Source organism: Bipolaris sorokiniana (assembly GCF_000338995.1).
Source record: "Bipolaris sorokiniana ND90Pr unplaced genomic scaffold COCSAscaffold_2, whole genome shotgun sequence".
NCBI classification, from domain to species: domain Eukaryota; kingdom Fungi; phylum Ascomycota; class Dothideomycetes; order Pleosporales; family Pleosporaceae; genus Bipolaris; species Bipolaris sorokiniana.
In genome coordinates this window covers 2,287,425-2,309,983 of record NW_006911896.1, presented here as the reverse complement: position 1 = coordinate 2,309,983, position 22,559 = coordinate 2,287,425, and the positions used below count along the sequence as shown (strand labels likewise).

Here is a 22,559-nt window from a genome sequence, read left to right as displayed (position 1 = left end):
CGAACCGTCAGCCGCACACCACCTTACATCTTGCGACTTTCTCTGGCTCACCCTACCCTCTTCATTTCCCGCTCAACCTAGCATCCCCCACCGCGGCGATCCCTCTTTAACCATTGACCACCATCCTCCCCAATCGGGCATTTCCTCGACGATCGCTCTACCAGAACTGCGACACGCCAGACTTCCACTCTCCACCTCCTCTTAGTTCGCCATGTCGTATTATCCCGGACAGCAGTATCACGGCGGTGGTGGTGGCTACGGCGCACCACCGCCTCAAGGTGGCTATGGCGGACCTCCCCCACAAGGATATCCACCGCCACAGCAGAACTACGGCGGCCCTCCGTGAGTGGGCACCAACTAACTGCTCTTCGACAATCCGCTGACGTATTCAGGCCTCCACAGCAGTACGGAGGATACAACAACTACGGACAGCCTACTCCTCCGCCGCAGCAATACGGATACAACCAGGTACGTATAGCACTTGGTCGCGAAGACACCAAGAGCCACAGTGGATTTTGGATTTGGATTTGGATATTGGACATTGGATATTGAGATTGAAACCGAAGAAACACACTGATAAGCATAGGGACCACCACCACAGCAATACGGAAACTATGGAGGCCCACCCCCGCAACAGCCTCCGCAGCAGCCTCCACGGCCAGGCAAGTTCCCAGTCTACCCGGACCAAGACGGTAGAACTGACAGTCGCATACAGGCATGATGCCCACAGTCAACAGCAATCAATGGACACACGGAAACCATTCTGCCCCTCCTCCACCGCCCAGCGGCGCTCAAAACTTCGGTCATGGTGCGCCCAACGGTTACTCATACCAATACTCGGCATGCAACGGTCGGAGGAAAGCGCTGTTAATTGGTATCAACTATTTTGGCCAGCGAGGCCAGCTTCGAGGATGTATCAATGATGTTAAGAACATGAGTACATACTTGAACGAGTTCTTTGGATACAAGCGAGAGGACATGGTCACTTTGACCGATGACCAGCAAAACCCTATGAGCCAGCCGACCAAGGCGAACATACTACGAGCGATGCACTGGTTGGTCAAGGATGCACGGCCAAACGATTCATTGTTCTTCCACTACTCAGGTGCGTTGCGCTTAATTCGGCAAATCCAACCACAACATACTAACATTCATGCAGGACACGGCGGTCAAACAAAGGACCTTGACGGTGACGAGGACGACGGCTACGATGAAGTAATTTACCCAGTAGACTTCCGCACTGCTGGCCACATTGTCGATGATGAGATGCACCGTATCATGGTTGCATCTCTCCAACCCGGAGTCCGACTGACCGCCATTTTCGATTCCTGCCACTCCGGTTCCGCCCTCGACCTCCCATACATCTACTCTACCCAGGGTGTGCTCAAGGAGCCAAACCTGGCCAAGGAAGCCGGCCAGGGATTGCTCGGCATTGTATCGAGTTATGCGCGCGGTGATATTGGCAGCATGATTGGCAGCGCCACCACTTTGTTCAAGAAGGCGATTAATGGTGATGAGGTGTACAAAAAGAACCTAAGGACAAAGACCAGTCCCGCTGATGTCATTATGTGGAGTGGGTCCAAGGATACCCAAACTTCGTAAGTTTCGTGCCGTCATGATGAGTACATGACACAGAATACTGACTTGAACAAACAGAGCCGATGCAAGTATTGGCGGTGAGGCCACAGGAGCCATGTCATGGGCCTTTATTACTTCACTGCGCAAGAACCCCAACCAGAGCTATGTACAGCTGCTCAACAGCATCCGTGACGAGCTCGAGGGCAAATACCAACAGAAACCCCAATTAAGCTGTAGTCATCCGCTCAGTAGGTCTTGTAGCCCTAACGGTTAACCGAGGAGACATGCTGACTGGTACAACAGACACGGACCTCCTCTACGTCATGTAGATGTATGTGAATGATGTGGAGAATGCACAAGGGAAAGAAAGAATTAAACGGCTGTTGTATTGGTAATGACTACAGCATTTGGAAGGATATTTTGGTATAATGATACCCCTAGCACCCCTTTTGAATAAGGAGATGCGGGTAACGAAATAAAGACGCAGAGAATTAATAAAAATGTCAATAATCAAACCATTGTGTGCACTTGTGATTGCAAGTGTATATGTTACGTGATGGCGTGACATGAGGGATAGCCTATCACTCGTCATGACGACTAAAGAGCGTTTCTCTTACGAGCGTTGTATTGCCTTTTTTTTCTCGTAACGAGGCAGAACCCATACTTTTTTTTATTAATTGAAGCGTTTCTTTTCCACAAGGAAGAAACTACAAAACGGAATCGCATCGTTTTTTCCATCATGTGCCGATATCGGCCAGGGGCACTTGTCAATACGCATAATTCTACTTCTTTGATTTGTCGTATTCGTATCGGCGTGTTCCGCTGCCCAGCTCGGTTGGTAATCGTCGTGTAATACTGTTCTATCCACAATCCAGTATATAGTCACCAGAGTCGTATGATCTAGAATGTGTACGCATGGATGAAGCCTCTATACCAATGCCCAAAAGAGAAGTGAAAGTATAAAATGCCAGAAAAGAGATACTGTCTAAGCAAAAAAAGAAAAAGTTCATGAAGCCAATACTGCTCTGCATTAAACTCTCTAACCTCATTACCGCAATCAATGAGCATATTTCATCTGCTCATCGACCTCATCCCGCCATGCCTTCCACTCATCCCACGCAAGACTAACCTTCTTCCCTTGATACCTCACGACCTTGATCTTGACAGCCCTCCACTCGCTCTTGCGGCCACCCCACCCCGCCTTGCGCATCAGACTGACAATCGTTTCTTCCTTGCTCCAACCTTGCTCGCGCGCCACATCAGGCAAGTACGTGCTGCCGTAGCGGCGGCCCTTGTCCGTGAAACTGATGCGCAGACCGTGGACGCCGACCTCCCAGTCCATGGGATCGTCGACGGGCTCAAAGTGCGTGAGGAGCGTAACTGCGCACTCGAGAGATGGGAGTTCCTGCTTAGTAATGGGCGGGAAGCGTGTGTCGTCAAAGGCAGAGGTGAGGGCGTATGAAGAAAGGCCTGTGGAGAGGGAGAGGGGCTCAAAAGTGCCGATGCAGCCGCGAAGTCGCCTTTCGTGGCTTCCTGGCGAGATGGTGTTCCAGGTCACGAACAAGGGGTGTTCTTCTTCTTCCTCTTCGTCATAGTCTGAGTCTTGCTCTTGTCTCGTCGCCTTATCATCTAGGTTGGTTGTGCTGCTGTTTTGGCTTGTAATGCTGCTGTTTGTTTCACTGCTGCTAGCTCCACTAGGCGTAGAACTCGCACTTGGCAGACTTGAGGAGCTGCTTGATGAAGATGGCGAGGCCAGGATACGTGATACAGCAGCGGGCTTCAACAATGCGCCTGCTGCTTCAACGGGTTCATCTTCCATCCCAGCGTTTGATTTTCTCCACATGACTTCGGTTTGGGCCAGGCTCAGGGCGGGCCGCTTCTCGAGGCTCGCAACCAGGCTTTCAAAGCAGTATGCGCAGTGGACTTGGGTCGCCATGGTGTATGTTGTTTTCAAGGCGTGACGTAAGAGCGGGCGTAGGAACAAGAGGTAGGCGATTTGGAAGAGAACAATAGCAAAAGTGAGAGAATGAACAGACTGCAAATTTATTTGCGACAGAAAGAAGCAAGGTATGATGGTGAGATCCCAAGGTACGAGGCAGGTGCTAGCTAATCGGGCTGCGAGAGGGCTGTGCAACCAGACCGGGAATCGGAACGGACTCGGCTGGCCTACCTCTTTGGTGAGACGTGCAAGAGCGTGAGGAGCGTGTTATCGTTGGTGTACAGTCTTGACGCTCTTGCATCGACTCTAGAGGGTCAGCAGGGACGGGGGGATGGCGGGATGGGAGGACGTGAGAAGAAGAGTAGATGTCGAGGTCACTCGGCTGCCCCACCTGTTCGGCAATACACGCGCTTGGAAAATCGTCATTACCTCAACAAGCAATGTCAAAGGGTCAGAAAGTAAATCATGTTTCATATTAATATTGAGTCTTCGTACGATACCTCTCGGTACCATCTTTACTTGTAAAAGCTGTTCTGAGCCAGAAATAATGTAACCCCATCTTCATGCACACGTGCCCTACGGGTCAAAGGCGGTGTGTTTGGTAATGATGGGGTAAGTTGTTCTTGCCACGATAATTTTCCTTCAGCAGGTCGAGCATTGAAGAGCTCTGTTGCTGTACACACTAATGGCTGGGTTGAGGTTTGCACCTCGGTCACTCATCTCACTTACCTGGCTTTACGTTGTCCAAGGGTCGGCCAATGTAACACATCACATGGATAGGCGCGCGCTGGGAGAACCGAGCTGACTTTTCGACTTATTCATTGTTCATGCCTGCGGTAGGCGTGAAGCCACATGCTTCCATCCCTTGAGTTCGAAGCTGTCAAAGAAAGTCCGAATGCCATTGACGCCGACCAGATGTCTCATAAAGGAATCGAAAACCGCCATCGTCGCTCGCTCGTAATCGTGTCGGCCTTTATGCGCTCTCGCGCTTGCCCTCCTTAACCTCCTTCTGTGCAGATGTTAGCAGGCCGAAGCTGACCTCGTGCAGTGCATTATTGCTACGCACCAGAGCGCGCATGGTGCCGTGAAGCGCATGCCTGTGGTTCCTCCTGAACTTGGGGTCGGTTCCCTTGAGCGAAGGGTAACGGTGGGTCTTAGGCTTCTTGATACTGTAATGTAATCAATCAGTCGTTGCTCTCAGATTCATTCATTGACAAGTGTTCGATCCAACGAGATGGATGGGCCATTTGGGGGGTTATGGCGCGCGTGCAACCGTAGTAAGGGATGCGTACCCGTTTCGGTGGTTCTTCTTGGACTGATTGTGCTGAGACGAGTTCTTGGATTCTGCGCAGCTGTGTTAGTCTTGTCGTACGCTCCATCGCGAGGCTTCGTCAACGTACTGGCCATGGCGACGGTTGTGGATGTCGATTTGGCTGTGTGGTATTGTCGAAGAGCTGAGGTTCTGAGCCACGAATTTCCACTGTGGTGTTTAGCGAGTAGAAAACCGCGCTAGCAACTCTTAGCGCGGCTCCCAGCATCGACCGCCTTCAGATCACGATACCACCACCAACAACTCAATGTGGCTATTTCAGACAAAAGTAATCGTCAAGATGAAGGGAATCAATTTTTATTCGGAGAAATTTTGGTTTCCACATGTGCTTGCTGTTGAAAGCAATCTAGCATTCGCACCGAATGACCGCTGGTCCAAATCTGCTTCTGCGCACCAGTGCAGGACCCATTTCGCTGAGCTGAACTAGCTAACGATGACTCTCCGAATAAGCTTGTGCCCTCATCCTCTACCGTAAAAAGCCCTCACATAACTGTGCAGTTTGTTGCAGGCTTTTCAGTATACTTGTACTTGTAATGACTTTTATGCCTGCTTCTCTTGCGCCTGCCGTCCACATAACACCCATTGTCGTAGTGTCTCGGTCTATTCGGAATGATCGCTGCTCCATATGGCCCTGAAAGCCTATAATCGTGTGTGAAGCCTTGTCTCATGTTGTATAGATGAGTCGCACTGCCAGCTGTTGCAACACAACTAATCGCAGCGCCTCCTGGTCCACTTAGAGCCAGTTGAACATTACCCCATTGACCTGGAATTGCATGATTACCCCCAACATGATTTCGAAGTAACTGATTACAACCCCAAGGGCCCTGGACCATTTCGATTGTTTCTTGGTCTGCAAAACCGCCATTGCACGTTGGACATGTGTACGGTGGTGCAATCAGAGTCTGGTAAGTCTGGCGATAGGGACAGTTGAGGAAATCGGAGAGAAAGCCACAGGGCTGGCTCATAGAAAGCCAGGAGTGACCGCATGTCGGTGAGTCATAGAGGGTACAGCCACACATCCTAGATATCTCCAAGCTCGATGTCTCAAAAAGCTTTGGGTGATATTTGGTCGAGTTTTTATGTGCAGATGCTTCTTCGGGATCAGGCAAGATGCTGTACGGATATAAAAACACCAGCAGTCATTCATGTAGGCAATGAACTAGGCCTCGAGACAGTGATATCGTTGGCGCCCCCGGATAGCAGTCAAGGAGTGATGGAGGAACGGACGCAGAGGTGTCGGATATTGTAATGATATTGCTGATATATAATGCATCTCTCTAGATGCGAGAAAATGGAAGATGATTGCGTGCTGTTTACGCCCCCGTTTTGAGGTGTTAAGTTTCTAGCGTTTGTCTTGGAACGGTCGATGCTTGGCATAATTCAATCTTTCGCAATCACTGGTCCGTTGGAGGCTTCTTGTCAAGCATTTCCACTACTCTCGCGTCTTTGGCATCAGCGTCTTCCTTTGCCTGGTTCTTAATCTGCTGCATTAGCTCATACAGCTGGCCGATTTGTTGATCTAGGATTCAGTTAGGATAGCCTTATGCAGAGAGGGCTAGTACATGCCGCTCATTTTATCAATCTTTGCTTTGTCCATCTTTGCGTCTTTCCATGAATCTCCTTCAAGCATCTGACAATATGTTTGCCACTCAGACAAAAAGCCGATCTATGAATGTAAGCTTACTGGCCTTGCGGTGCGTCTTTTGTGAAGATAGCCTAACTCACAATTTGCACGGGATTCTCGACGTCCCTGTGAGCTCTGAACTCGGCCTTCACATACATGTCACCCAGCAGACGTTCCTCTGGGCCTAGCCTCTTTCGATGTGACCTTAGCAGGCGCCGGTAGAGTGGTATTGGCGGCAACAAAGCCGCAGGTGCCGGCTTGAAGGGTCTCGATGCACCTGCATCTGTTGCGGTCGCTAACAATCGTATACCAGCTCTCATTCTGGCAAAACTCGTACAAAAACAATATGTAGGGCGTTGCGGTAAAAGAAATGGGATGCATTGAAGAAGTGATGACCTCAGCCTCGGCTTTCTAGACTAGAGTGCTCCAGATCTCCTTCCATTCCAATTGGCCCACACGCCACACCTCCGATCCGGAAACAAAATCACAACTATGCTGCCCACGCCCTCGACATCGCACGTTTGTTTCGATCGCGTCTACGAACCGGCTGAAGACTCATACTTGCTGCTCGACACAATTTCATCTGCATCAGAAACCACATATCTAAAGGATCGATTTGGTGATGCGTCTTCAACCCCGCCGCTGGTGCTCGAAGGTATTGTCATACCAACAGTATCCAGCATTACCATGTCGCTAAGTGTGTGCTCGAAGTGGGCGTAGGATCAGGGGTTGTACTAGCATTTGTTGCTGCGAATGCGCAAACTATTTTTGGTCGGCATGACGCACTGACGCTTGGAGTTGATATCAACAGCTTCGCCTGCAACGCTGCTGCCCACACTGTTCAAAATGCAATCCAAGAAAGAGAAAAGGAACGCTCGGTTTTCATGGATATTGTGAATGGCGATTTGGCGAATGCAATTCGTCCAGGTTCTGTCGATGTTTTCATCTTCAACCCACCATATGTACCAGCTGAACTGCCTGATCTGTCGAGTCACGAGAAGTACAATGTGATCCCAGAGGGGAAAAAAGCCACCTCATTTGAGCAAGACTCATACCTTTTGGAGCTATCCTACGCCGGAGGTGAAGATGGTATGATGGTAACGAACAGGATGCTTGAGCAGATTCCGGATATACTGAGTGCAGATAGAGGAGTTGCCTACCTACTGTTGTGTGCACAAAACAACCCCGAACTAGTCAAGCAGCGGATAAGAGAATGGGGCGCAGGATGGATGGCAGAGACTGTAGGATCGAGCGGCAAGAAAGCAGGCTGGGAGAAGTTGGTGATTGTGAGGATATGGCGCGAAGCGCGCTAAGCACCAAATATTGGCCGGATATCAAACGATTAGCAGAGGAGTCCTCAATGGTGTCTTCACGTATTGGCGGAGAAGTCGGCTTTTGTGACAAGATCTGCGTTGCTGCCAACCTTCTAGAGCCTTTGCTCCATATCGAGGCTTATGCCGTGCAATAATTGTTCTGCACTGGGCCGCCGATTTGGAATGCTGGCCGAGTGTCGCATTGACTACTTACACAGCTCATTGCTGCAAGTGTGGTTACTTGGGCTTATACTTTGCACCTACTTTTCTTTCGTGGATATTCGATGCTTCGGTGGTGTAATCCATCTTAACTGGGGTTGGAAAAGACCGCCAGTGAAGGAACGTTAATGATACACAATGTGATGCCACGCCGTGGGTCAGGAGTTCTGTAGCGACAACCAGGAGAGAACGTGGGGGCGGTAACATCTAGTACTCATGTATGCTCCTCTTGTCGAAGCTGATGCTGTTTGTTCGATAGGTTGTGACTTGAAACTTTTATGGGTTATCGATGAATGGTTCTTTGGCAATGGTTAGATACATATCGAATCCTCCGAATAATTCACCCAAGCCATTTTCCTCGTATCATGTTTCATATTATACACATTCTTATACATATGCTGTGCCCAGCGTCCGTCACTCTTGATATCTTACATCCCGGTATATGCTACCAAAACTTGATATTCTTCTGGTACCAATATCCCCAGCTTCTTCTCCTTTCTTCTTCTGCCCTTTGCTCCCTCTCCAACCGGTCTTGTTCCTCTCGCGCCTTCCGCCTGGCTTCCTTTTTGGCCTCGATACTCGCGCGCTTCTTCTCCATGAGTTCTTGTGCTTGTTTTATTCCGGCTTTTTCTTTAGAACGGTAGTATTGGCATACTTGATAGGAAACGACAGAAACACCACACCAAGTTGCCACGGCCCAGTTTGAAGCTGTGATGACGGGTTCTGTTCCGAAGTTAGCATTGTGTCCCACCTAACCTTCGCTGAGTGCCAGCCTGAGCAGTCTTGACATACTGCCTATTATAGCTGCTAAGCTTCCTCCTGCAAAGCCAGCTGTCAACCCTTGCAATTGACTGTCTCGTACACACGGTCGCTTGTGAAAGTTGAAGTAATATTCTGGCCCTAGACTTCGTACTGCGTCGATGTATGTAGGACCAGCATCTGATGTCTTTTCACCGCCTGCTGTATGCGCTGTACCGCCGGGCATAACATTTGCAGGCGCGCGGGGCTTTGGTGGAAGCGCATTTATGTCAACCGTCGACCTCGAATCTTCAGACATGGTGGGGCGAGAAACAGGCTGTTGGTATGGTGCAGGCGAGTGTAATTGGGCGTTGTTAGGTAGATGCTTCGAATCGAGGTATGACGTAGATTTTGCAGTTGCTATAGGCGCATTCGGTGCGGGAGGAAGATGTCGGTTGCTCACTTTCTGGTGGTGCGGAATAGGGCCGAAAATATCCAGCATCCATGATTCCACGATATATGCACAGCCACAAAGTGTGGCTGAAAATCAATTTGCCGGGAAAGGGATAGCGCGCAACACGCTCCAACGCGTCGCGCTTGACATTTGCAGATCCACATCCGCCCTTCAACACTCCCAGTCCCTGCGCACCAAACGCTCCCTACCAATTGCCGATTCTCCGTCTCTTCTGTCTTTCCGCCATACCTATGATACCCTGTTTTGCATATTTCTCATAATTAGCATTTAATACTCTCTTACCTTGCACCCCCACCACACAGTATGGCGCCCCGACGCGCAGGCCAGCCCTTTCGCCGGGTAGGCAAGAATGGAAACGCATCCTACGGCCCACGCAAGCCCAAGACGGTTGACGCCTCGACATTACGAAGTGGAGAGGCTACTTCACAGAACGAAAAGCTGGAATCTACACGCCTGGCACACCGCATCGATGAGACTATGGGCTTCGCACGTTTCGATTCGGGGAAGAAGAGAGTGGGATGGCTCGTCAATATGCACTCGACAACAGTCGAAGACGAAGATGTCCCGGGTGGCAGAGCTGGTGTTGACTTCTACTTCATTGGCGAGGAAGGCGACACATTCAAAGCAACCCTCGAATACGACCCATACTTTCTGCTGGCGGTCAAGAAGGGGAGGGAACAGGACGTGGAGGAATATTGTAAAAGGGCATACGAGGGCCTGGTCAAGACGGTGAAGATCATAGAGAAAGAAGACTTGAGCATGCCAAACCATCTTACTGGGTACCGAAGAAAATTTCTAATGCTTACCTTCGCGAACGTCAACGATCTTCTTGCTGTGCGGAAAGGCGTTGCTCCGATAGTAGAGAAGAACAAAAAGAACATCAACGCCATGGATACCTACGCCGAGGTGGCCAAGTAAGTGCGACTCGCTTTTCATATGACGCATCGCTAACACTATCCAGTGGCAATGCCAACTTTGATTTTTTCGATAATGAAGATTATGAGTACGAGAAACGACTTACGACTACCGTTGATGCAAGCGATTTCATTGTAGATATTCGGGAATATGACGTTCCCTACCACGTGCGAGTAGCAATCGACAAGGACGTTCGAATTGGAAACTGGTACACAGTCGAGGCCAAACATGGCGTAGTGAGCATGACGTGTGTAGAGGATCGCCTGACACCTGCGGATCCTGTGGTAATGGCCTACGATATCGAAACGACGAAGCTCCCATTGAAGTTTCCCGACGCGGCCATTGACCAGATCATGATGATATCGTACATGATTGACGGCCAGGGATTTCTGATTACGAACCGCGAGATTGTCTCAGAAGATATCCAAGATTTCGAATATACGCCGAAACCAGAATACCACGGACCGTTCATGATTTTCAACGAACCAGACGAAAAGGCCCTGCTAGAACGATTTTTCGAACACATAAAAATAGCCAAACCTACAGTCATGGTCACGTACAACGGAGACTTCTTCGATTGGCCTTTTGTGGAGGCAAGAGCCAGCGTTCAAGGTATCGATATGTACCAAGAAATCGGGTTCAGGAAGAACAGCGAGGACATTTATCAGTCGGACTACTGCGCACATATGGACGCGTTTGCTTGGGTCAGTCGAGACAGTTATCTTCCACAAGGTAGTCGTGGTTTGAAAGCTGTCACAATGGCCAAACTGGGATACGATCCAGACGAGCTCGACCCTGAACTCATGACGCCTTACGCAGCCGAGCGACCTCAGACTCTTGCCGAATACTCCGTTTCCGATGCCGTCGCAACCTACTACCTGTACATGAAATATGTCCACCCCTTCATTTTCGCGTTGTGCAAAATCTTGCCCCTTGGACCGGACGATGCGCTACGTAAGGGTACGGGTACTCTCTGTGAGATGTTGTTGATGGTGCAAGCGTACCAGAAGGGCATTGTATTACCAAATAAACATCAAGCGCCAAAAGAAGCATTCTGGAATGGCCATCTACTTGAATCGGAGACTTATGTCGGAGGTCACGTCGAAGCTCTCGAAGCTGGCGTGTTTCGAAGCGACATTGCGTACAATTTTGCAGTGGATCCTACCGCTATCGATGAATTGGTCGGTGATCTTGATGCTGCGCTCAAGTTCAGTATTGAGGTGGAAGAGAAGAAAAAGATGGAGGATGTTACCAATTACGATGAGGTCAGGGCTGAGATTGTCGACAAGCTGATGCAGCTCAAGAACACACCAAATCGTAGCGAGCGACCTCTTATCTACCACTTGGATGTTGCGTCTATGTATCCGAACATCATGACAACTTACAGGTTGCAACCCGACTCCATGATCAACGAGTCCAATTGCGCGGCTTGTGACTTTAACCGCCCTGGAAAGACATGCGATCGTCGGATGCCATGGGCCTGGAGAGGTGAATATCTCCCAGCTAAACGCGATGAGTACAACATGGTTCGCAATGCACTGGAGAACGAACAATTCCCTGGAAGATTTCCCAACTCGCCAAAGCGGTCGTTTCAAGAGCTCTCAGAAGACGAGCAGGCCGCTCTAGTCAGAAAACGCTTGACGGACTACTCTAAGAAGATCTACCACAAGGTTCACGATGCGACGACAATCGAGCGCGAGGCCATCATCTGTCAGCGTGAAAACCCATTCTATGTTGATACTGTCAGCGGTTTCCGTGACCGACGGTATGACTTCAAGGGCAAGCAAAAGGTTTGGAAAGGCAAGACAGAAGCGTTGAAGGCAGCGGGTGCCCCAGCAGCTGAGATTGAAGACGCGAAGAAGATGATTGTCTTGTTCGATTCCATGCAACTGGCCCACAAAGTTATTCTGAACTCCTTCTATGGATATGTCATGCGAAAGGGGTCACGCTGGTACTCTCTGGAGATGGCTGGCGTTACCTGTTTGACTGGTGCTCGCATCATTCAGTTGGCGCGTTCCCTTGTCGAACGTATCGGCCGACCCCTGGAATTGGATACCGATGGTATTTGGGCCATCCTACCAGCGACTTTCCCAGAAAACTTTTCTTTCAAGCTCAGCAATGGCAAGAAACTAACCATCTCTTATCCATGTACCATGTTGAACCATCTAGTACATGCGCAGTACACCAACCACCAGTACGAGACGTTGGTAGACCCTGTGAATTTCCGATATGAGAAGCACAGCGATAACTCCATCTTCTTCGAAGTTGATGGCCCTTACAAGGCTATGATCTTGCCGACTTCGAAAGAAGAGGACAAGAACTTGAAAAAGCGTTATGCTGTGTTCAATCATGATGGTAGTTTAGCAGAATTGAAAGGTTTCGAAGTGAAGCGTCGTGGTGAGCTGAAGCTGATCAAGAACTTCCAAGGTCAGATTTTCAAGTTTTTCTTGGAAGGCACCACTCTTGAAGAGACCTACGGTGCTGTTGCCAGAGTAGCGAACAGGTGGCTTGATATTCTGGATACACGCGGAGCAACTTTGGCTGACGAGGAGCTAATTGATCTTATCGTCGAGAACAAAAACATGACAAAGACACTGGAGGAGTACGGATCGCAAAAGTCAACCGCTATCACAACCGCTAAGCGTCTGGCCGAGTTTCTCGGCGAGCAAATGGTAAAAGACAAGGGACTGAACTGCAAGTACATTATCTCCAAGACACCAAGAAATGCGCCTGTTACCGAACGCGCCGTTCCCTTGTCCATCTTTTCGGCCGAGGAATCAGTAAAGCGATACTTTCTGAGGAAGTGGTTGCGAGACGATCCAGGGGAGATGGATATTCGGTCAGTTCTAGACTGGGATTATTACCGCGAGCGTCTAGCTTCTGTCATCCAGAAACTCATCACGATCCCTGCAGCATATCAGAAAGTTCGGAATCCCGTTCCTAGGGTGCCACACCCTGATTGGCTTGACCGTAGGATTCGTCAGAAGGAGGACAAAATGCAGCAGACAAAGATGACGGACATGTTCAGCAAGAAGGTCCTAACCAACGGTGACGCTAATGTCGCGAACAACAAGGTCACTGGCGATTTAGAAGATTTTGGCTCCGCCAAGTTGACGCAGAACCAATCACAGATGAAAAAGGGAATTGTCACTAAAATGGTCGCAAAGCGCAAAGAACCTGAGCCTGCAGTACCAATTGTGGATCCTTATGCTGCTTTACCTAAAGTCGTGCCAAGTATCGATGAAGACTATTCCGGCTGGTTGGTGTACCAGAAACAGAAATGGAAGATTCAACGCGAGGCACGGAAACGCCGACGCCAATTGTTTGGAGAGAAAGCAGTTGACGCATCCGACGCCATTGGTAGCTTCTTCAGAAACCAGGCGCAATCCCTCTACATCAGCACATGGCAACTCGTACAACTTCGGCCAACAGAAACACCGGGAGAGGTCAGAGCCTTTGTTCTCATTGACAAGAAGATCCACGCTCTCAAAATCATCGTACCGCGACAACTATACCTCAATCTGAGGAGTGAAGAGCTTCCAGATGTATCGATCAGTGGATGTTCAGTAGAAAAGGTGGTCAACCATACTTTGCCGAATGGACATCCCTCGATTCATCTGTTCAAACTTCAGATGTCAGAAGAGACCTACGTCCATGAAGCTGACGGCATCTCGGCTCTGTTCAATCACTCTAGCGTCGAGGGTGTCTACGAGAAGCAAGTTCCGTTGAACATTCGGGCCATTCTTGAGCTGGGAAGTGTTTGCACATTCGACGAGTCCCAGAAAGGTGTTCTTGGAAAAGGTCTTGAGCATGGATTCGACCTCTCCGCACTGCGAAAAGTGCCGACCAAGGAGCCATATCTCGCCGAAGCACCCTTCAGCTACGTGTATCTGTACCATGTCAGCAGCGGAGACCGTAATATCTATGCCGTTTTCTCAACGTCGAAGAGCGATGCCCACATAATCATCCAGAACAAGTCCAAAGACTCGCAAGGTATGCCGAATGTTGATCGTATCTATCGCGATGCCCTACAACGACGAATGGGAGACAACGACGGTGAACCCTGGCAAAACATGATCAAGTACCAGGAGGACCTTCACTTCAAGACGACAATAGTGACCACCAAACGCAAAGCTCTGCTCGAGATAGGCGATGTCATCAAGAGGATGAAAGCGGATGAGACTGGGCCAATCATTGCCGTTGTGCAATCTCCGAACCAGGCCCTTCTCTCACACGATGTTCCTGCCCTGAAAGACCTGCCCATCTTGTCACTCAACCCCGACGAGTCTGACAAACAATTACCACCATTGGGCTGGCAGTCCTTTATTGCCAAGCGATTGGTAGGACATTACCTTGATCTTGGGTCTTGGGTTGCTCATCTACTGGAGCTGGCTCGCTATGGAGATATTCCGCTCTGCAATCTCGAGAGTAACGATCCACGCTTCCTGATTGATGTCGCATATGCCAGAAGGCTACAAAAAGACCGCGTGATCTTATGGTGGTCTGGCCAAGCGAAACCGGATCATGCTGGATACGAGAAGGATGATGTCCTTGGACCTCTTGAGACGGTAGAAATGCCATCAATCAACAACCCGGGTACCTACTCATCTGTGTGTATCGATATCAATCTACGCAACCTGGCTATCAACACCATCCTGTCTTCGTCTCTTATCAACGAGCTTGAGGGCGCAGATTCCGTTTCCTTCAATCCTGCTGCACCATCATACGACTCGGCTAATGACGGGTCCAATGTCATCTACTCAGACAACGCCTTTGCGAGTGCGGGTATTACAGTCCTTCGTGAAATGGTGAAGGCTTGGTGGGTTGAAGCTGTCCAGGCTGGCCACGGCTTTAGTATGGCCGATGTCATGGTACAGCACCTTGTCCGTTGGGTCAGCAGTCCTGGGTCGTTCCTCTACGATCGCTCTCTGCACTACTATGTCCAAATGATGTCGAAGAAGACACTACAGCAACTCATGACTGATTTCAAGCGAGTGGGTTCACACATTGTCTTTGCCAGTCCAAACCGCCTTCTCCTCCAGACAACCAAGGCTGAAATTGGCAATGCATACGCCTACAGCCAGTATATCATAAAGACTATCAAGGCGAAGCCACTGTTCCAGTTTATGGAGCTTGAGATCAAAGAATTTTGGGATTATCTTGTTTGGTATGACGAGTTCAATTATGGAGGCAAGGGCTGTGACAAAGTGACCGAAGACGAGGTCCAACCTGTGGAGAACATCATGTGCTGGCAGCTTGCACAGTTCTTGCCACAAAAGTTCCAGCCAGCCTTCAACGACTGGGTGATTGAGTTCATTGAGCTCATGCACTCACGTAAACGCCCAGCTATCACTGAGGATGGCTCGACACCACGACCAACTCAAATTCCTCTTCGACCTCTGACTGTGGACCCCAATGAGCAGACACAGATACTACCGAAGACATTCACAAAGCCGCTGTCCAAGCAGATGAATGCCTTTGCGAAGAAGCAGCACGCGGAGGTGCTGGATCCACTATTCGCATCAGAATACGTCTTCCCAGAACTTCCAGGCTCGCACCTCAAGCTTACGAATCCGGTCCTCCAACTCGTCAAAAGCATCATGCAAGTCCTGAGTCTGGACCGTGCGATATCGCTCGAAGCACGCGCGTTGCGAAAAGAGCTGCTGAATCTCTTCGATATCCGCGAATTCAGCGCAGAAGCAACATTTACCAACCCAAGCGCCGCACTCGTCGTTCGAGGCGTCATCTGCGATGACTGCACATCCTCACGCGATCTGGATCTCTGCCGCGACTCCTCACTTCTCCCCGTCATTCTTCCCGACAGCGACGCCGCCCCTGTTATGCCCAAATGGAAATGCGACAACTGCGACTCTCCATACGACAAGCGTTGCATCGAAGAGCAACTCGTCGGCGAGGTACAAAAAATGGTTCTCGAATGGTGCACGCAGGACCTCAAGTGCGCAAAGTGCAAGAGGCTACGTAGCAACGAGTTTATGGAACATTGTGCCTGTGCGGGAGAATGGGCGCCTACCAAGAATAAGACTGAGATTAAGAAGAAAATGGGTGTTTATGGCAACGTGGCTCGGTTCTACACTCTGGGCATGTTGGAGGCGGTTGTGGAGGAGTGTTTATCGAGTTTATAGGCGCCGTCAGCTTAGTTACGTTGTGATGCGTCAAAGGCGGATTTGGTTCCCCATGTTCTTGTAAGTTTTTAGCTTTTGCACGTGCATGGGGTGGCATCAGGAGGCAACTGTGTGTTTTGCGAGCATTGGCGTGTTATAGTCGGGTGTTTTCTCCCGTTATCTCCCGATCATGTTTGGTGTTATCGGCGTTCATTGGGGTACAGGCAACGTTTTTGAGGGCGACTGGAGCGACTGAGTGGGGAAGGGTGGTGGGGTTGTTTAACTCCGCAGTTCCAACGCTGCATGTACTTGTTTATCTTAACGTCTATCTATCAACTCTCTATACACACCGAATGATTGGCCTCGATTCCCTCACACGATTGCAGTGCTACTACCCCAATACAATCTAGCAGAGAGTACAACAACCATGTTCATGCACCGCCGTTATGATGTGTAGTTTATTTGTTGCAAGGTGAGGTCATAGCAAGCACGACAAGGGTTGTTGTCGGAAGCGGGGGTGGGTTTGCGTATCTTGCGTCAACTGTGCCCCTGGATGCGTGCGAGCACGCCATTTTACCTAATTTGTTGCCAACGGGATATGCGCGGTTGCATTGCACCACACGCAGACGGTTGCGAATGGGAGTGTCCCGATCGAGGAATCCGAAAGGTGGGAGTAAGCAAGTGAGGGGAAGGGACATATGTCAATAGAATGCTTTGGAGGGGGAGGGGTGGTATGATGATTATATGCAGGGTATAAATAGGATACGTAAAACGTCTACTCTGCGCCCGTTTGTTTTGTGTTTCGATTATTGGGCTTGTTGCGTACGAAGTTGAAGAAAAAGAAGAGGTTTCGTTGGAATTGGAAAAAGTCTCCAGCTTATCAATCCCCACCCTACAACCTTCAACTCAATCAACAAAAACCAAGCCAAACCAAGAGCTACTACTACACCTAGCCATGGCACCAGCTCTAACATCCCAAGCGCCAGACGCCCCTCACACCCTCTCTTCCACCCCCAAACAACTCTCCAAAACCCTCTTCCCAGACGGTCTCCTCACCTCAGGCCAACACGAACCCATCTACTCCCTCCTAAAACCCTACTCCTCCTTCCCGAAAACCATCACAGGCCCCACTGCCTGGAAAGCTCCCGACTACTCTTCCAACCCCGAACGCTGGACCCACGTCTTCTCCGCCTCCGAAGTATCGGAAATCAGTGCGGCAGCAGATGCGTTTCTGGCAAGCGGCACACCGCTAACGGGCATTACGTCTGAGAAGTTTCCCTTACCGGAGTTCTCAAGGTTTTTGGCGCCGCTGCGGAAGGAGCTTATTGATGGCAAGGGATTTATTCTTTTTAAAGGGCTGCCGGTACAGGAGTGGGGGAATAAGAAGTCGGCGGTTGCGTATATGGGCTTAGGCACGTATCTGGGGTACTTTGTGAGTCAGAATAGTCGGGGCCATGTGTTGGGGCATGTGAAGGATTTGGGCGAGGATGCGACGGCGATTGACAAGGTGAGGATTTATCGGACGAATGCGAGGCAGTTTTTTCATGCCGATGATGCGGATTTAGTGGGCTTGCTGTGTGTGGCTAAGGCGTTGGAGGGGGGTGAGAGTGATCTTGTAAGTGGTTTTCTTTTCATTTCCTCCTTTCGTAATTTGAGGAGGTTTGGGGTTTTCAAAGACTAACAGTGTTATGGATAGGTCAGCAGCCACACGGTCTGGAACCATCTCCAGGAGAACCATCCTGATGTCGCGGCACTGCTTACACAGCCAATCTGGTATTTTGACCGCAAGGGCGAGACGAGCAAAGGGCAGAAGGAGTGGATCCAAACGGCAGTCTTTTATCTCGAGACGGGTGACAACCCAAGAGTATACAGCAAGTAAGTCATGCTCATCTCCTCTCGCCGAACCAAAATAGAAGCTGACACAGAAAATAGATGGGACCCGTACTTTGTCCGCTCTCTAAGCCGCTTCTCAGAAAAGGGCCTTGTTCCTCCTCTTTCTCCAGCCCAGGAGCGTGCCATTACCATCCTGGAAGAAACATGCCAGAAGTTTGCTCTGCACATGATCCTCGACGTGGGCGACATCCAGTTCCTATCCAACAATCACATTTTCCATGCCAGAACAGCGTACAAGGATTACGCACCACCGGCACCGCGGAGACACCTGATGAGGTTGTGGTTGAGCACTCCAGAAGATGAGGGCGGCTGGAAACTGCCATACCACGATAGCAAGGAGAAGAAGAGAGGTGGTATTCAGGTCGACGATACACCACCAGTGGCGCCTGAAGATGCAGAGTAAGATGTAAATCAGTTCGATGATGCAAATATCCTTTGGATTCGTAGCTAGCCTGTAATTTGTGAGCATACAAAAATCAAGAGTCCCTAGACACTGGTTGCAAGTGCCAGATTCTGCGTTTCAAAGTGGTATCATTCTTCTTTCGAGGTGCGGCTTCTGCACCAATCCTGAACTGCCAAACGCCGTACATGCTATACCATCTGTACAATCATCACCGATCCAATAGCCATCTTGTCGCGCTTCGTTCTGGCATCCTGTGTGGGCCAATCGCCCATATTCTGGTTACCCCAGGTTCCGCTTGCACTGAGTTTGATCGTGTTGAAATATTTGTCCCAACACTCTTGCGTCATTGCGTCTCTTGCATCTTGATATGCTTCCTCAGCCCTAGAAGCCTCGTCCACGCCCCCTGCCACCGCCGCCCCTTCCGCGGCCACCGCCTCCACGTCCTCGGCCACCTCCGCGGCCGCCGCCCCTTCCACCGCGGTCACCACCAGCAACCTCTTTCCTTGCTTTGTTCTTGGGCTTCGGTGCATCGTCAATGAGAAGTGTGTCGAGCGGTAATGAGTCGGGAAGTATGATGTAGCGAATCGTTGAGCCGCGGACAGTCATTGTATCGAGGGCTACGGTATCGCGAGACTTGGGCGTGTACTTGACCGCTCGGAGCGCGACGTTCATGAGCGGTGAAACGGAGGTAATGGTTCCATTTACAATCGTGCCTATGCATGTGTTAAGACCCTGTCTTTCTGGTAGGAGTATCAAGTGTTTGGATAGGACATTGCCTGCCTGCGCAACTCGGTATACGACGCGCCCGAAAGCAAAACATCCGCTGTTTATAGGCGAGTCGGCGGAGATAGACCGAGAGGTTGAGAGTGTCTACTTACCATTCTTGAGCTCAACCGTGACCGTCTCATTCTGGCACTTCATAAGAAACCTGCGCGAAACCGTTAGCCGCAATTGTAGCATTCTGTCCGAGGCGATCATACCTGACGAGCTTCATATTTGCTGGTTTTGAATTCACGCGACAAAATAGGTAGTATTGTGAGTCGTTCAGTAGTGAAATTAAAGGTAACCTGTCGCGTTGCTGCTGGTTACCAAGGTAGACTCGCGGGGAAGCTCCGACTAGGAAATTGCGATGGAGCTTCCCAGGTTACACGCATCATAGTTGATCCGGCCGCAGTCACGTGCAGTCACGATCACTCAGGCATAACCTTCACTCTTTTAGGAGCCAGAAATGGACCAGTTTTTTTGGAGGTTACACTTTTGGCTTTCCGATTTTTTTGTCTAATTTCACAACTTGCAGTATTTACAATGCACAATCAGGGTATCGTGCATGTGTAGGGTATATGTCATAACCCTGCCTTCTATCCACCAAAAGAAAATGCGCCCGATTTCTTCAAAGACTTATGTCCCTTGTAGTTAGACCTGGTATTCGTACGGCTGTTTCCCGGTGGCTCTAGCCATACTCGTTCCTGGACAGGCGTGAGGTCCGCCATCATAGCTTGCTGCATCTCGTCCGCCGACGACTGGGCCGTGGATTCCGCGGGAATATACTCGATTGGCTTGTGTGTGACATCGAATTCATACACCTCCTTCAAATATTTGGCGATTCCTGCGTTCTCTTCCTCGCTGCCGTTGCCGTAATGGCGCTTCAGCTCTTTTGCGACGAGCGTATCGATAATGTGACCTTCGTCGAGAGATTGTCTGACTTCTTTGTCGGCAGAGTTTTGCTTTGGTAGATTAACTGTAGCTCTCCAGTGTAGTCCCATGGCGGCAAGTCTATCCTTCCTCGACCACGCCGTAGCGCGCAGTGGAGTTGTCTGGACAAACCGCTTGATACGCTCTTCCAGATCGTTCCAATCAACATTCCAAACAAACCAAGGCTGCAACATTTCGTCGATCGCACGTGGGAAGTCTCGGAAGTGCTCTGTAGAGTAGAAAATATGTTTGATTTTGCCCGTCAGGAACTCCACATCCATGCCTGTGATAGTAGGGTTCACGCCAAGTCGGCGCAAAGACTCACACCAATCAATGTGGATAAGCTTCCGGAACTCTGTTTCAGAATAAATCTGTAGGCGATTGATAATCCGGCAGAGAACTACACGGAGTTCTTCTTGCGTCACTTCTCCAGAGATGTCTATTGCCGAGGCATCGAAGAGCGAAGGGTGAGTTTGGGTAAGGAGACGCGCGCGACTCTTTTTGAAATGTAGAGCATCCAATTTCTTTTCACCAATGGCCACCATTGCATTTTCAAAAGACTCCTTCAGTGCAGCCGCATAACTCATCTTTCGAAGATGTTCCCGTAGACGGTGCTCTATCTGCTCGATCTTCTGTATATCCTCTCTCGACATGTCCCCAGGTTGCCTTTGCAGATCGAACTGTGGGACTAGATTCGCAGCTCGCAGAGGTTCCATAATGTCGCTAGGCAAGAAATCTCTACTGTTAGGACTGACGCCCAGGTTGTACAAGAAGAGCCGGTAATTTTGTGATAGGAAACGCGAGTCTGTTGCGATCAACTTCGTGGCTCGGTCTACGATTTGCTGCCTCATAGATGGTGTCAACAACCCGTAAAAGTCGCTGAGCACTTGTTGGCTCTCCTGCCCGGACTTGATTTTATCAGGGAGTCTTTTTTCCTTCCTACACTCTGCAACAAGTAGCTCCACACTTATGCCAAGACTTGACGCAGGATATGGTAAGTTGCTTTCAATGGTTCGATACGTGTCTTTGGTTGGGCTCTTATAATATGTGGGATTTGACTTTATCAGGTTCTTAATCTCATTCATGTATTCTCGTCGCTCCTTGTCGCCTGGAAACAGAGGATATTTCCAGAATGGCGAGACACCTTCGCTAGTGGTAGACGCCTGTGCTCTCTCTGAAGAGTAGACAATCTGACCCTTGGGGTTCCGGTATCTTCTGTCAATGTAAAGGATGGCTGATCCTTTTGAAGCTTTGTGTTCCATACTATCGACTTTTGCAACGAGAATAACGTGATCGCCAACGGGGAATTGATGAGTGACTTCGCATTCCATTGCAGCTAACACAGAGTCACTCAAGATCTGTGGTGCGCAAGAGCGTGTCGTGGAAGGATGCTTTTTGTCTTTGGGCTGATAGAGCTTCAACATCTTAGCTCGCCGATTGTATGTCTCAGCATGATTCCCGTGGCAGAAGAGATCCACCATATTGGCGCCTCCTCTTTCAGCTGCCGGAAAGTGGACACGGAAAAGGCCATTTGCAGCTCGGATTGCATCGAGAGTTTGTGACGGCTCTTTGATGTTGAAGGAAATAGTGGGTGGGTCCAGGGTAACGGTGCTGAGTGAAGAGACAGCAACGCCCATGGGTACATGCTTTCCGGTCTCGGGGTCAATGTGTAGGACAGTAATGACCGCAACAGAGCTAGGCACATTGCGCATTAATTGGCGAACAGAATTTTTTAATTTCGCCTGCCTAAGCTCCGAATCGGAGAGTTCGGGTAAGATGTCGTGCCCGTCGGTGCTTGGTTGGCTGTTTGCTATTTCCTCCCGTATACTGTCTGCTGGTCGAAGTGCTGGTATTTCCGTTCCACTTGCCGTCCCTCGGACATCATCACTAGAATTGATGGCAGGTTCATCCTGCACTTGCGATTCCGGTTGAGCTTGCTGTCTGAGAAGACGAGTTGTGTGGTAGTGCTGTGGGAGGCCAATGCGGTTGCGGTAGTGCGTGCTGTTCAAGGCACATAGTTGTGTGTTTCCTAGCTCGGTGTCAACAATGGCTCGTTTCAAGGGGTGTAGGCATATCTCACGAGTGTGTAACTCCCATCTATAGAAGGCCGCAAAGAAGCGGCACGCCGAGCGCTGCGCAAGCGCCATTTCTGCAATGAAGCCTAGCTCTTCTTACCGCATACGTAGACAATTTCCAACACTTTCGTGTAATTGGGACTATCGAATTATGGGAATAGAGAAAAAGAGGGGTGCGATGCGAATGAAGATGGTTTGCGCATTGAAGATTGAATCGACTGGGATGTCGGAATTCTTAGCGCC

The 22,559-nt window shown here is 49.9% G+C and overlaps 11 protein-coding genes across 11 annotated transcripts; 4 read left to right on the top strand and 7 right to left on the bottom strand.

The window, feature by feature from the left end:
- Positions 1-720: 720 nt before the first annotated feature.
- Positions 721-1,852, top strand: COCSADRAFT_80571 (uncharacterized protein; the record flags this gene model as incomplete). The annotated part of the gene is made up of 3 exons (XM_007698036.1): positions 721-1,105; positions 1,160-1,598; positions 1,657-1,852. The coding sequence occupies 3 exons, from the start codon at positions 721-723 to the stop codon at positions 1,850-1,852; spliced, it is 1,020 nt and encodes a 339-aa protein (XP_007696226.1).
- Positions 1,853-2,351: 499 nt separating this feature from the next.
- On the bottom strand, positions 2,352-3,927 carry COCSADRAFT_33564 (uncharacterized protein). Its single transcript, XM_007697384.1, has one exon. The coding sequence runs from the start codon at positions 3,512-3,514 to the stop codon at positions 2,636-2,638; it is 879 nt and encodes a 292-aa protein (XP_007695574.1). The 5' UTR covers positions 3,515-3,927; the 3' UTR covers positions 2,352-2,635.
- Positions 3,928-4,490: 563 nt separating this feature from the next.
- Positions 4,491-4,972, bottom strand: COCSADRAFT_80195 (uncharacterized protein; the record flags this gene model as incomplete). The annotated part of the gene is made up of 4 exons (XM_007698035.1): positions 4,491-4,526; positions 4,584-4,686; positions 4,810-4,861; positions 4,918-4,972. Coding segments are annotated over 4 exons (246 nt in total), but the record flags the coding sequence as incomplete, so codon positions are not given.
- A 285-nt stretch (positions 4,973-5,257) lies between these two features.
- Positions 5,258-6,053, bottom strand: COCSADRAFT_275447 (uncharacterized protein). The gene has a single exon (XM_007698034.1). The coding sequence runs from the start codon at positions 5,864-5,866 to the stop codon at positions 5,330-5,332; it is 537 nt and encodes a 178-aa protein (XP_007696224.1). The 5' UTR covers positions 5,867-6,053; the 3' UTR covers positions 5,258-5,329.
- Positions 6,054-6,241: 188 nt separating this feature from the next.
- Positions 6,242-6,791, bottom strand: COCSADRAFT_167896 (uncharacterized protein; the record flags this gene model as incomplete). Its single annotated transcript, XM_007698033.1, has 3 exons — positions 6,242-6,366; positions 6,414-6,513; positions 6,573-6,791. The coding sequence occupies 3 exons, from the start codon at positions 6,789-6,791 to the stop codon at positions 6,242-6,244; spliced, it is 444 nt and encodes a 147-aa protein (XP_007696223.1).
- Positions 6,792-6,963: 172 nt separating this feature from the next.
- COCSADRAFT_178464 (uncharacterized protein) lies at positions 6,964-8,056 on the top strand (the record flags this gene model as incomplete). Its single annotated transcript, XM_007698032.1, has 2 exons — positions 6,964-7,126; positions 7,183-8,056. The coding sequence occupies 2 exons, from the start codon at positions 6,964-6,966 to the stop codon at positions 7,782-7,784; spliced, it is 765 nt and encodes a 254-aa protein (XP_007696222.1). The 3' UTR covers positions 7,785-8,056.
- A 110-nt stretch (positions 8,057-8,166) lies between these two features.
- Positions 8,167-9,211, bottom strand: COCSADRAFT_109474 (uncharacterized protein). The gene is made up of 2 exons (XM_007698031.1): positions 8,796-9,211; positions 8,167-8,726 (listed from the first exon to the last, which is right to left on the bottom strand). Exons 1-2 carry the CDS (start codon positions 9,058-9,060, stop codon positions 8,449-8,451), a joined length of 543 nt encoding a protein of 180 aa, XP_007696221.1. The 5' UTR covers positions 9,061-9,211; the 3' UTR covers positions 8,167-8,448.
- Positions 9,212-9,489: 278 nt separating this feature from the next.
- Positions 9,490-16,605, top strand: COCSADRAFT_134693 (uncharacterized protein). Its single transcript, XM_007698030.1, has 2 exons — positions 9,490-10,130; positions 10,178-16,605. Exons 1-2 carry the CDS (start codon positions 9,520-9,522, stop codon positions 16,272-16,274), a joined length of 6,708 nt encoding a protein of 2,235 aa, XP_007696220.1. The 5' UTR covers positions 9,490-9,519; the 3' UTR covers positions 16,275-16,605.
- A 475-nt stretch (positions 16,606-17,080) lies between these two features.
- On the top strand, positions 17,081-18,689 carry COCSADRAFT_275411 (uncharacterized protein). The gene is made up of 3 exons (XM_007698029.1): positions 17,081-17,868; positions 17,950-18,128; positions 18,186-18,689. The coding sequence occupies exons 1-3, from the start codon at positions 17,209-17,211 to the stop codon at positions 18,547-18,549; spliced, it is 1,203 nt and encodes a 400-aa protein (XP_007696219.1). The 5' UTR covers positions 17,081-17,208; the 3' UTR covers positions 18,550-18,689.
- A 241-nt stretch (positions 18,690-18,930) lies between these two features.
- On the bottom strand, positions 18,931-19,543 carry COCSADRAFT_157089 (uncharacterized protein; the record flags this gene model as incomplete). Its single annotated transcript, XM_007698028.1, has 3 exons — positions 18,931-19,262; positions 19,428-19,477; positions 19,530-19,543. The coding sequence occupies 3 exons, from the start codon at positions 19,541-19,543 to the stop codon at positions 18,931-18,933; spliced, it is 396 nt and encodes a 131-aa protein (XP_007696218.1).
- A 249-nt stretch (positions 19,544-19,792) lies between these two features.
- COCSADRAFT_33557 (uncharacterized protein) lies at positions 19,793-22,487 on the bottom strand. The gene is made up of 2 exons (XM_007697383.1): positions 22,322-22,487; positions 19,793-22,270 (listed from the first exon to the last, which is right to left on the bottom strand). The coding sequence occupies exons 1-2, from the start codon at positions 22,386-22,388 to the stop codon at positions 19,908-19,910; spliced, it is 2,430 nt and encodes an 809-aa protein (XP_007695573.1). The 5' UTR covers positions 22,389-22,487; the 3' UTR covers positions 19,793-19,907.
- Between the last annotated feature and the right edge of the window lie 72 nt (positions 22,488-22,559).